The 11,660-nt window shown below is 35.1% G+C and overlaps 2 protein-coding genes and 1 long non-coding RNA gene across 4 annotated transcripts; 1 reads left to right on the top strand and 2 right to left on the bottom strand.

The window, feature by feature from the left end:
• The first annotated feature begins 356 nt into the window (after window positions 1-356).
• On the top strand, window positions 357-2,160 carry LOC105646974 (uncharacterized). The gene is made up of 2 exons (XR_001047510.4): window positions 357-833; window positions 1,900-2,160. It is a non-coding gene; the product is annotated as an uncharacterized LOC105646974 (long non-coding RNA).
• A 1,367-nt stretch (window positions 2,161-3,527) lies between these two features.
• On the bottom strand, window positions 3,528-4,227 carry LOC105646973 (cell wall protein precursor). Its single transcript, XM_012232941.4, has one exon. It carries the CDS (start codon window positions 4,133-4,135, stop codon window positions 3,782-3,784), a length of 354 nt encoding a protein of 117 aa, XP_012088331.1. The 5' UTR covers window positions 4,136-4,227; the 3' UTR covers window positions 3,528-3,781.
• Window positions 4,228-5,305: 1,078 nt separating this feature from the next.
• On the bottom strand, window positions 5,306-10,788 carry LOC105646972 (Protein phosphatase 2C family protein). Of its 2 annotated transcripts, none has more exons than XM_020684444.3 (6): window positions 10,534-10,788; window positions 8,567-9,038; window positions 8,137-8,484; window positions 7,928-8,045; window positions 7,616-7,839; window positions 5,306-5,994 (listed from the first exon to the last, which is right to left on the bottom strand). In XM_020684444.3, exons 2-6 carry the CDS (start codon window positions 8,825-8,827, stop codon window positions 5,530-5,532), a joined length of 1,416 nt encoding a protein of 471 aa, XP_020540103.1. In that variant the 5' UTR covers window positions 8,828-9,038; window positions 10,534-10,788; the 3' UTR covers window positions 5,306-5,529. The 2 variants fall into 2 exon arrangements, with proteins under 2 accessions (XP_020540103.1, XP_012088330.1); XM_012232940.4 differs by lacking the exon at window positions 10,534-10,788 and adding an exon at window positions 9,579-10,501.
• Between the last annotated feature and the right edge of the window lie 872 nt (window positions 10,789-11,660).

The raw sequence follows: 11,660 nt of genomic DNA, 5'->3' as shown, positions 1-11,660 counted from the left end.
TCTCGATTTCAGCCTTAAAATCTTTTGTCCACTTTTACTTGAAGTTTCTCTGTTGATTCAATTGAAATAAAGTCCAATATTTGTCACTTGAACTTGTCATTTAGGGGGAAAAAAAGGCTATAAGGTCGACATTTCATGGTATAATTTAAACTAAAAGGTAGATTTTGACGCTTCTTTTTTTCCTAAATAACAAAGTTGAATAGACAAATTACACTCTGTTTCAACTTTGCAAATGATAAAGAAATGATTTTTTTTTTTTTTTTTTACATTATATAAACTAAGGGGTTAAGAATTATTTCATTATATTTGAATTAACATAAAATTGCATATTATAGCTTAATTTAATTTTCTATTGAAAGAATGTATTATATACAAGCAAAACAATTTAGTAATCAGATTTTAGATAATGGGGAATAAAAAAAATTAGAATTATTAAAGCATAGTAACTTAGATGTGGGCCTGAACTGAAAACCTGTTACTGGGGCAAGTGAGAAAGCGCGCGGGATAGACAACCAACCCTTTTAAAGAACAGAAAACGGAAAGGAATCAAAATCCAAATTTAGATCCCCAAATCTCTGCTTACCTTTGCAACCCTAGATTCTAGAGATTCCTATCAAAGCTGCAATTTTGATGCAATGGCCAAACTTGTATCACTAGACGATGAACCAAAGCTGAACAATTACAGCAAGAAGAAGAGAAATCATGGATCAACCAAGTTCTTCGTTTTTGTTGACTACTTATTCCTCTTTATCTTCCTTGGATTTCTCTGCTTCATTCTCTTCAAGATGGTTGGCATTTGATTTTTGTTAGATTTGCATGTTATTTTTAATCAGGTAATTATCTAAACCCAGTTCCTTGTTTTTGCTCTTTTACTGCAATTTATGAAAATGCGTCCAGATTTTACTTTGATAACAATCCGAAACCGGTTTAGGTGATGAAAGTTTAAAGCTTATAACTTTCTTCATGTTTGTGTATTAATTTGGAGATGCAAGTAATTACGTGAGCTAGAAAACTTGAATTCTCATATTACGATGATATACATTTTTCCTAATCCACAGGTCGCATTGTGATTAACCATTTGATAAATATCAGTTTGAAGATTTGCTTTTCTCTACTGATTTATCAGAGTGGTAGTTGGGTGAACATAACTTCCAAGATTCGTTTAATCGTATGCTGTTGATTCGTTGTAGTAGTTAGGGGAAGTCATAAATGAGCTACAAGCTACAAGTGTCCTAGGGTAGTTCAAATAATTATGCCAATGGATTCTTGAATCGTTATGAACATGTGGTGCTTCATGGATTGGAAATATTTGACTTTTACAGGAAATGATATGAATTACTTCTCTTGTTACGGTTGTTTAATAGCAAGGTGTGGGGTTGATTTTATTGTTATGGTCATTTATGATGAACCAGGATGTAAGTCAATAGATCTTCTTTTTATGTGCGTTTCACTCATTTACCCATCATTTTTCCCTCCTTTTTTTTTTTTTTTTTTTTTATGTATAAGATTGTGCCAGTGCCTAGAGATGCAACCATTTACCATAAGTTCTTATGGAAAATTTACAGACTTCTCCCTAGGTGGAGCTAACTATGAGTATAAATTTGTTGGATTTTTGAGGAACTAAGGATTCTTAGTGACTCTATTGACCTATTCTTCTTCCTTTTTTTTTTCAAGACTTTTGGGCAAGATTAAGGAAAAAATTTGGTTCCTAATTCAGTGTGTTGAAAAATTAAGCTCCTGTCATCTACTTATGTTGGCATATGCATCGAAATTTAAAGATTTTTTGAGGTTGCCCAAGTTGTCCATGGTGACTAACTTTTTGGACTTTTATCACTGTGATAGTTCATGTATCACCTAGTTTTACATTACTTACCTGGAAATATCTTAATGACTTTGCAGGGTACTTTTTTTGAAGCATCCAGACCTGAAGTTTGAAATTGCAACTCTTTAGCATTTGCAGGCGTTGGCTTTATTAGATTCAGACATTGATTCTAGATTGACAATATCTTTCTTGATGGTTTGAAAAGATGTATATTTTTGCAGTCAAAAGCATTTCTGTGCTCTTCCTGTTATTAGACATTGACATGTCGCATGTAAGTTATTACAGGTAGAACCTTGCCTACAATTTGTGAATGAAAATATTTGGGATCTTGTGTTCTAGTTGATTTTCTATCCGTCCTTCACTCACCTTGATGTAAATAAGTAAAATCGCGACCTCTCAATACTAGCTGCTTAGAACTTTCTCCTAAAAACTTAATAAACTACGGCCAGCTTGCAGCATTAAATGAGATTCTTATTTGTTGGTTGTATATATACATATATATTAGCTAGCAATTTCTTGAAAATTTTGTTCTTGTGATTTAATATGCTTTTTGATGTTTACAAAATAGAGATGACCGTTTCCAGCAAGGAGTGAAAATATTTTAGCCTGGTTTCCAGGAGATGTTTTTCTTTTTGGATGTGATAGGAGGAAGAATGGGGCTGTATAATGGAAGGATTGGGGAATTCGGGGTTTTGGACCATTACTCTCTGTATTACTAGGTGATTTTCAGGCTACTAGGAGGTCTAGCCTTGATTTCATTAGAGGAGAGATTGAGTAAATTATATTATCTAAGATATTATAATTAATGTGCACAAGTAAGTAACACTCTGCAAATTTAAGCACGTGCACTGAATCAATTTCATCATGCAAAATTGGGGAATAAAAAGCATGTAGTGGGAAGAAACATTTATTAACTTAATTGAAAACATCTCTTTAATTAGGGAAATGAATGCTTAACTGATCATAAATTTGGTGTTATTTATTAGCTTGATTGAAACATGATTGATTGAAAAATAAATAAATAAAAGTGATCATATAGTTGGCAGTAGTGGACTAAAAGGACTTTGTCTCCTACTATAGGTCTTTATCACCCATTGATAATATTTGCGTGTCAAGTATGTCGCCTGTAACTCAATCAACCACATCCTTTTTCATTATACTGATTGATGCATACCAATGCCTTTAGTTACACAAATCCATTTGTGATGCTTTGCAGATCTCTATTTTTATTTTGGTATGCTGATGTATGCTTATTAGCTTTCATTGCTTACCTGCCACTACTTTTAAGTTGTTATGATTTGAGTTTAAGGCATATGGATAATTGACTTTCAGTTACTCACTTAGCATATCATACGCTAATAGGACATTCAGTCTTGTGGAAGGCATTGAATGGGTCCATTGTGTTTAATTGTAGGAATTCATGGATTCTTTGCATCATTGCATGAAAGGCATACAAGTTTTTGTCACACAATATAGTGCAGCCTACGGTACCTTCCTTTTCTCTTTTATTTCGTTCCCTGGGTGATGTTCATCAATTAGCTACATCTTCATTTGTTATTTAGGGTAGTGCTTTTGCATGTAAACATAAATACATTTGTTCTTTCAATTCTCTCGTTTCTCTCTTCGTCTCTACTCTAATATTGAGTATGGAGTGATTGAACTATTGATCCATATCATTCCTAGAACACATGCATAACTGCAGAAATGAAATAAGCATAAGTGATCCATTACAAGTGCAGAATTAGAATAATACATCTTAGAAAGATACTAGGATCGGCTTAGAACCTGACTCAGACCTAATGTGTCCAAACTTATTTGCATCTCAAGCAGAGGAAGCTTAATAGACTTGAATTCCTTACCATAACAAATTTTAACTACAAACAAATGCCATACTAAACCCCAATGCATGCATCTAACATCCATCCGGGTAACTGTTTATTAAGGAGCAGCACTGCGTGCTCATGGATGAGCTGGGACATTGCCGCTGCCACTGCTAGGACTTGGCACTTCAACCCCAGGATTTGGGATGGTTGTGTCATCACCACCTGGAAGGTCGTTGCCAGTACCAGCTCCAATACCAACATATGGATCGTAGGCAGGAACATTGAGATATGGTGGAATCTGGATTGATGGTGGCAGCATCTCCCGTCCAATGCCTGGAATGAGAAAACTGCGGTCAGATGTCAACCACTCAGGTTGCTTCACGTCCACATCCTTTGATTTCTTTGGGGTGTGACGTCCTCCAAGTGCTTGCCCAGATATTGCAAGCAAGATAAAGAGAGCAATAAGAGACAAGTTACTCCCGCAAACCATTTTTAAGAGCAGGAAAGCTGAAAAGCAGAAATTGATAGGCTATTTGATGTTGAACTAGGAAGAAGTTGCTCCTTTTATATAGTTCAGAATCGAGTGAGTTTGGTGAGCTTTTGGCGGTGATTTAGTATCATGCATCTTCACTTTGCTACCGTATATGCTACAGAAATTAATGCACAATATAGAAGCTTCAAGAGAGAGAGAGAGAGAGAGAGAGAGAGAGAGAGAGAGAGATAGAGGGATGATATATAAGGAAATATATACTAATTATGGAAGTTTTTAGTGTGTTAGATAGCTCATGGAGCTAATTTTCTCTAAAGAAAAGCCATAAATTGTAGACTTAGCCAAGTAAATTTGCCTCTGCAAGTGTACTAGCATATCGTTCTCAGAGAACGTACCTTTCTTAGTTAGTTGATAACTACACGTGTTAGTTTGATATTCAGAGTGCTTTAAACTTAAAAGTTCTTGAGCTTTAACTTACTTGCCTGCTTTTTTACACTTGATTTCCTACCGTCCAACTCTGGCGGCCAATAATTGGTCCCATGTTTGGTTTAATTTATTGTGCCTCCGCGTTAGGTGCACACCCACACAACTGGGTATACACAAACATAGCTGCCACTGTGGTTGGATGAGAGGATAAATGAAGAGACTTCCATTTCTTACGAGGGTCCATTTGGAATGAAATTGAGTTCGTTTTGTCTTTTAAATGAGAAATCCTAGAAACATTAAAATGATGTCCAACCCCAAGTAATTGTTCATTTTAAATCAGTTTTCCTATAATGGCCTACCCTGTTATTTAATACAACATCTAGTACAATATTCTTAACATTTACAACCTCATAAATTACATCTAGTCCCATATTTGTTAAATGCATAGAACTGAATCATCATACTGTATGAAAAACAGTTCAATCACCTGCATTACAAAACCCCTAGTCCTTGTAATGTCTATGTTCTTTTTCTTTATCTAAATTAATTGGACAATCCAAAGGATTTATCTTTTTGCCTGACTAACTACAAGTTTTATGTTTTCATAGCAGAATCTGCAACTTATAGACTAGCTAGAGAGCATCCTCTGGGACTGAAACCTGGTCTCATCGGGAATCTAGTTCACTATACCAGTTTACACTGGACGCAGGGAAATTCAGAATCTTGACACAAAAGAAATCCTAATACCACAACTATATAGATTCAGTTCATTTTCCTTGATGAAAGCTGTTATACAACATTTCTGTGAGGCACAGCAATACATAAGGCTGTGGCAATAATTTAACCTGCACAAACATCTAACAAAATGCCACTAACCCTGGATTTTTCATAAATTTAATGAGGCTCAAAAGCCAAAATAATACAATTATATCAGCCTCATTCCAGCTCTATAGTTACCAAAAAAGAAATTATGTGTTTGGTCTTTCCTCAGAAAATCTTGGAAGTTGAACGAGCGAGTTCACTCGCGTGACCCCTTCCAAACCTGACCAACCCTGATCTTCACCGGTCGCTATTTCCCCATCAACTTCAACTGCTAATTTTCCATAATTATCATTTTCTTCCGATGATCTGACAGTAAAATTCCTCTGCAAACATGGCTCAGACTTCTGGCCATCATCTGATTCAATTGCATTACCAGAATGATTACTCTGGAGGGTTGCAGACGAAAATCCCTGTTCCTCGTAATCAGATTCTGAGTCCATTTTCCCATCCAAAAATAAACATACCACTGCACAATCATCCATCTTTGAAGTAGGATATTTGAGCTTCCATTCACGGGCAGCCGAGTCCACCAGGATTCTCGCAGCTGATGATCGTGTTGGAGCTGATGAAACAATTTCAACCACCTCCTCATTGCTCAAAACATCCCAAACCTGTAGCAATACCAGCTTAGTACTCGATAATTAATAAAATAAAATAGTAAAAAAATTTAGTAAGGCACACCATAGAACTCATAACAGGATCACATCCTCAAAAATGACAAGAATAAAAATCACGAAAGTATCATTAAGCTTCAAAAATCATCTCTGTCATAGCAAAACACCTTGATATTTTTGATAGTCCAGTCACAGGATTTACTTGTTCATAGATTTGTGTCCTAATCTTGTAAATCACATTCAGCAACCAGATTTAATAAATGAAGATGATGACTAGCCAGTATAAAAATGGATGTGATAGGAACCATTTTGCAATCACCGGCTGACTCTTGGCCTATATGCAGATGTGGACCATGTAAATGAGATCTTCACATACGCGTTATGTTTAATCTGGGCCCTAGGAGTAATTAATCAAATTCAATAATAAGTTCGGCATACCTTTAACATAAAATGGCATAAGCAATTTTGGTTGTATCAACTTCCTGGTTTTATCCATTTAGTAACATTAACAAGAGGAAATGGCAAATCTTTGCTAGTATGCACATGAGGAGTTTCTTGAGGGCTTTCAAGACCATATTTATCTTAGCAAAAATCTGATCATGCATCATAAAGTTCACTATTACCCATCTAAGCTATATTTCTGATGAACATTTTCTGAAAATTTCAAGTCTTCTCAAACATGCATAGCTGGAAACCATAAAGTGAAACAGCCATTATAGCCATTATAAAGATATGCTAGTAGTCTGAGACTCTGAGGTCATACAACAATTGTTCTTTTTACCTTTGGTTGCCAATAATTTGTTGTTCTGGTGATTCTTATCTCCAACAATGCATAACTATCCAACATTTATTTGTATTTTTTATTAGATTTGGTATTCTAGCTGTCTAGGCAACAGTTCTATGTTCCACCACAGCCAAGATCTTTCTCTTAACAATCTTCTTTCTCAGGACAAGGATGATTTGGGGTGTTCCATGCAATTGAATTGATTCTGAAGTTTTGTACGTGGATGAGAACAAGAGTGGCACATATCAAGAAATGATGGACCCCCTAATTGCCTGTGCCCCAAAACACAAAAAAACAAGAAGCTAGAAACTAGCATGACCATTATGTAGACATGGATTGAATCAAAAGATTGCCCATTCATATCAACTCCAATATTCATGTGCGACATGAAACAAAAAAAAAAAAAAAAAAAAGGGATATTTACAACCAAAACATAGATCTGCATCGTAGAAATTTTTTTCCTGACACATCATGGAACACCCACTGCATGTATCTACTGAAGAAACCTAAGGCTTCAACACAACAAACCACCATAAAACTCCAGCAACCACATTAATACTGTGCATTATAGCGTCATCTAAATTTGACAAGAAGAGCTTTCTTTACTTAAAATATGTTAGCACATTATATATTCTTATTTGCAAGATTACAGAATCTAACTCAAAGAGATTCATTTGTTAGCAACAAGCCTTAATTGCAACACTTTGAACCTCATAAATTTCCTGTTCAGAAGTTTTTCTAAGCTATGATTTTCATAAAATAAAAGAAATGTAGATCCTCTATTAACTATGGAAACAGAAATAATAGCGAGGCAATCAGATATGAAAATCATACCCCATCCGAGGCAAGAACAATGAACTGATCTTTATCTGTGAGCAGGCGGTGAGAGAATTCAGGTATAGAGATCACCCCATATTCCTTCAAGCAGAAGTCCCCAAATGCCCGTGCCATTGCTAGTCCGGGTGCATCATCAAATGGCAACCAAACTCTTGGTACTTCAGGTTCATCTTGCAATGCAAAGACCCTACCTTTACACCGCTTAATTCTTTCTGCTTCCCCTGTAACAAATTAGATATACATCAACTGTTAGTTTACTCATGCTAGCTAACCTCCCAAAAGAAATAACTGTAAGAGCATATGACCTACTTGGCAAATCAGGTTTCAGATCAACAGTCAATTGGACTGCCACCATAGAATCATTGCTATCCTTAGATCCCATAATTGCACGAGAATCCCCAATATATCCCATGAAAAGGTTGGAGCCCTTGAAAATCAAAAATAAAATCTAAAGTAAGACAAAAGTTAAATGAATGGAAATGGAATATGTAGAGTATCGGCCATGCTTCCTATAATACCTGTTTTACTATAGTGATAGCAGTGCTACCACTACAGAAGCAGTCTAAATTAGGATGAGATCTCAGCTCTTTGTCCATGACCTTATAGGACTTTAGGAACGCTTCTCTCCATACAGAATTCAATTTGTCCTCAGCGGACCCATCTTTCTCAGAATCTCCAACATCTGACTTCTTTGAATTTCCCTTAAAACAGGTTTGACCTGAGCCATTTTGTCTTGCCTGATTAGAGTGCAAGAATGATAGTAACTTAACTGGCAGGGCATCCCTCACCTTGCGGGCAACAAGATGGCCATGTGGACCATGGCCATCAAACACACCACAAAAAATCACATCTTCTGATAAGAAATCCTACAGAAATTCAAAGTATGGCTGAGCAATTCACCTCCAAATATTATTGAATACTAATTTTAATAGAAAGAAAGAAACTCACTTCCCATACAATCATTGCGTCCTGGTTTATGCCCTTGCGCCCCTGCTGTGTGAATATGCAAGAAGTTCGGCTCTTTCCATTGGTGAAAATCCTGTTAGGTATGGAGGGTAAATGCTGAAGTGAAACTACATGATCAGAGAATGTTCTTTTAGTCTTCTTTTGCCCACAGAATCCAATTCCCAAGCAAGGAGGGGGAACTGTATCTCCATTGCTCTTGCTACTACAAGTACTGCGACTACTAGTTGAGACACAAGCTCCCATTTCCTTAGCTGGGAAATGAAGAAGGCATCCGCACTGTAATTAATGGACAAGCTTCCTCCTTTTGGTAGAAAGATCTCTCATGAAACTACAATATTTGCTAGAATAGTCAACCAAGAAAGAGACTTTCCAAATACCGTAGATTCTGACCCATGAAGCCACAGGTTCCTTTTCACCTCAATACAGAAAACTAGGATCTTTTTAATCTTTAGAGCTGAACATAAAGAACAAGATATTAGTTAATTGAATTTTGTATTACATAATTTGCTAGAACTGCAAGCATAGAAAACTTTTAAACAAATCAAACAAAACAAATTTAAAAATCTTCCATGTGACCTTGAAATAGAATATGCTTAAAAGGCTGTCCTAATCTTTTGTCCTTGATATGAATCAAATTGACACATCAGTTGGAGAAATATTATTATGTAATTTAATCCAAAACTAACAATTAAAAATTGAAGACAACAAATACAGGAAAATCAGGAACACATAAACCGAGGAAAATCAGGAAACAAGTGTCTTGTTTTGTAAACAAACAATAAAAGCATTAGAAACAGACTTTTGACTTCCACAGTTCATAAAATGTTACCATCTACATATGAAGCAGAAAGATTCCAATAGATCTACAAACTAAAATTGATTTGTTTTCCTCAAAAAGAGCAAAAACGACATCCTTATACTTAGTAATGTTCGGATTAACATTTAAAACGAAATAACAAAAGGAATATGCGACAGATGATTCTCAAATTCTTACCTTTATATGGAGTTCCACAAGAAGAACCATAGAAGAGCTCAAAACAAAGAGTAAAGAACAACTACATATGTATCCCAACAGACTGTTTCATATCACCCCCATAAAAAGCCTTAAATCGCTGTTTGGCTACCCAGAAAATGCTGGATAACTAAGCAAACTACACATCTGTCTAAGATTTTCACTTTTCAAAATTTGCAGAAGCCACATAAGAAAAGAAAACCATGTAAAGAAATTTGAAATTAACTAGAGAACGCCCCATTTAAAATAGATAAATAAATTCCATAATTTTAAAAGTGAAATCTACAAAAGGGGGAAGAGAGAGAAATTGACGAAACTTTGAATTCCCACTAGTAGAGAGAAAAACGAGAAGAGATAAAGCAGAAACAGAAAAGTAGAAAAGGACGAAAGTGAAGCATGATTTTGTCAAAACAGAATCAAAGATGACCAAAAGAGAAAACAAAATAACAAGTAACCATTACGTAATTATCATTAAGACAGATTTTTATTTTTTTAAAGAAAAAGTAAAAACTAAACCAAAATTTTTATCAACCCAAAAAATGTAGGAAAAAAGAAAGAAATTTATCAATTTTCAAATGGAGAATGAACTGAGAACACAATGGAAACCCATCGGATCAGTGTAACAGAACCATTTGGTAAAGCAGTTAAACCAGGTGAAAGTTTCCATTTTTAGAACAAAAACACCACAATTGATAAATTTCTTTACCTTTCCTTGGTTTCTCAGTAACTAATCAGAGAGTAGCAACCACTACATCAACCTAAAAGCCATGCATTAAGTGTATGATTCACTTGAGCTTTGAACAAATAAGGCGCAAAAAAACAAGAAAAATCACATAACTATTCAAAAGATGAGCCAAAAAGAACAACTAAAATTAAAGCAACAGAACTGAAAACCAAAACAAAGAAGCCTTCTTGACCGCTAAAACAAAAGGGCTACCTTTGTTCAGGAGCGATTTCAAACTTCAAGGATCAAAATGGCAAAACCCACAGAGAGAAAGAGAGAAAAGAAGTTAAGAGATACTGTGATTAGTGATTATATTAGTGGAGAGAGAGGTGAAGTGTGCATTAATTACAAAAGCGAAGCAGGCAGAGAGAAAGAAAGAGAATGGCCCGTGGCCGGCAGTTACTCCCTGCCCAAATGATGGCAGAGAGAAAAGTTGAACGCGCAAATACTAAGCGCGTTAATGATAGATAGATGTAGTTTAGTTGCGAGTGAGAGACATTTTATCTGCTTCTCCTTGTTCTTGTTCCTGTGTTCATCACCACCTAACTCCTTTCAACAAATTATTGTTGACTGCTATTTCTCATTTTAAAGTTTTGATCTTTATATCTCACTTATTAAATATTAATTCAACAATTCATTTATTTTTTCTACAATTAATTCAATATTCAATCATCTAACAAGTATACAATAAAAAATTTACATGAGAATGAATTTACGTATTCTAAACCATATTAAGAATTCTTTATATAGAAAGCTCGTTTTCTCCATTGATTAAACACGAAATGGCTATTAACTCGTTCCTAGTTGAAGGAATATCTTTGAGAACATTACCTTTATTTCAAAAAATAATTTACAATGATGGATTTTTATTTTTACGAAATGGGAAAATGAATTCAAAATTAGCATTGTAATAATATTATAATTGGCATAGTTAATACCGAGAAACAGATTGGCGTTTACGCGCAAAGATGGAAGGTGTGAAATGAGGTTATTTGAAAGAAAAAAAAAAAAAAGCAAGCCTAGCTGACACATATTTTTTGTCAGCTGACGTGGCATTACAAGAGTAAAAATAATAAAATAATTAATTAAATGATCTCCAACAAGAAAAAGGCACTGCAAGTGGCAGCATAGCAATGCCCAGGGTCACTTATCCTCCGTGTTAGCTTTGCTGTTTTCTCCTTTCTTTTCAGCTTTCCTATTCCTTTTTCCCCTCCCCTTAATTTATTATAAATATATAATTTTTTAATCAAATATATTAAAAATAATGAGTTAGGTAGGTTGGAGAGAAAAAGTTGATGGGCCTTAGTTGGGCCTTCCGTAGCTAGGGCATGTAATCATTG

This window comes from Jatropha curcas, chromosome 3, assembly GCF_041381405.1.
Source record: "Jatropha curcas cultivar XTBG-Jc1 chromosome 3, XTBG_Jcur_1.0, whole genome shotgun sequence".
NCBI classification, from domain to species: domain Eukaryota; kingdom Viridiplantae; phylum Streptophyta; class Magnoliopsida; order Malpighiales; family Euphorbiaceae; genus Jatropha; species Jatropha curcas.
Note: the sequence above shows the minus strand (reverse complement) of the source record. Positions and strands in the feature narration are given on the sequence as shown.

Coding starts and splice junctions, on each gene's coding strand:
- LOC105646972 (XM_020684444.3), bottom strand. CDS start 8,827: ATGGGAGCTTGTGTCTCAACTAGTAGTCGCAGTACTTGTAGTAGCAAG. Junction 8,046..8,136: donor CTATCACTATAGTAAAACAG/GTATTATAGGAA, acceptor TTGATTTTCAAG/GGCTCCAACCTTTTCATGGG. Junction 5,995..7,615: donor TTGTTCTTGCCTCGGATGGG/GTATGATTTTCA, acceptor GTATTGCTACAG/GTTTGGGATGTTTTGAGCAA.
- LOC105646973 (XM_012232941.4), bottom strand. CDS start 4,135: ATGGTTTGCGGGAGTAACTTGTCTCTTATTGCTCTCTTTATCTTGCTT.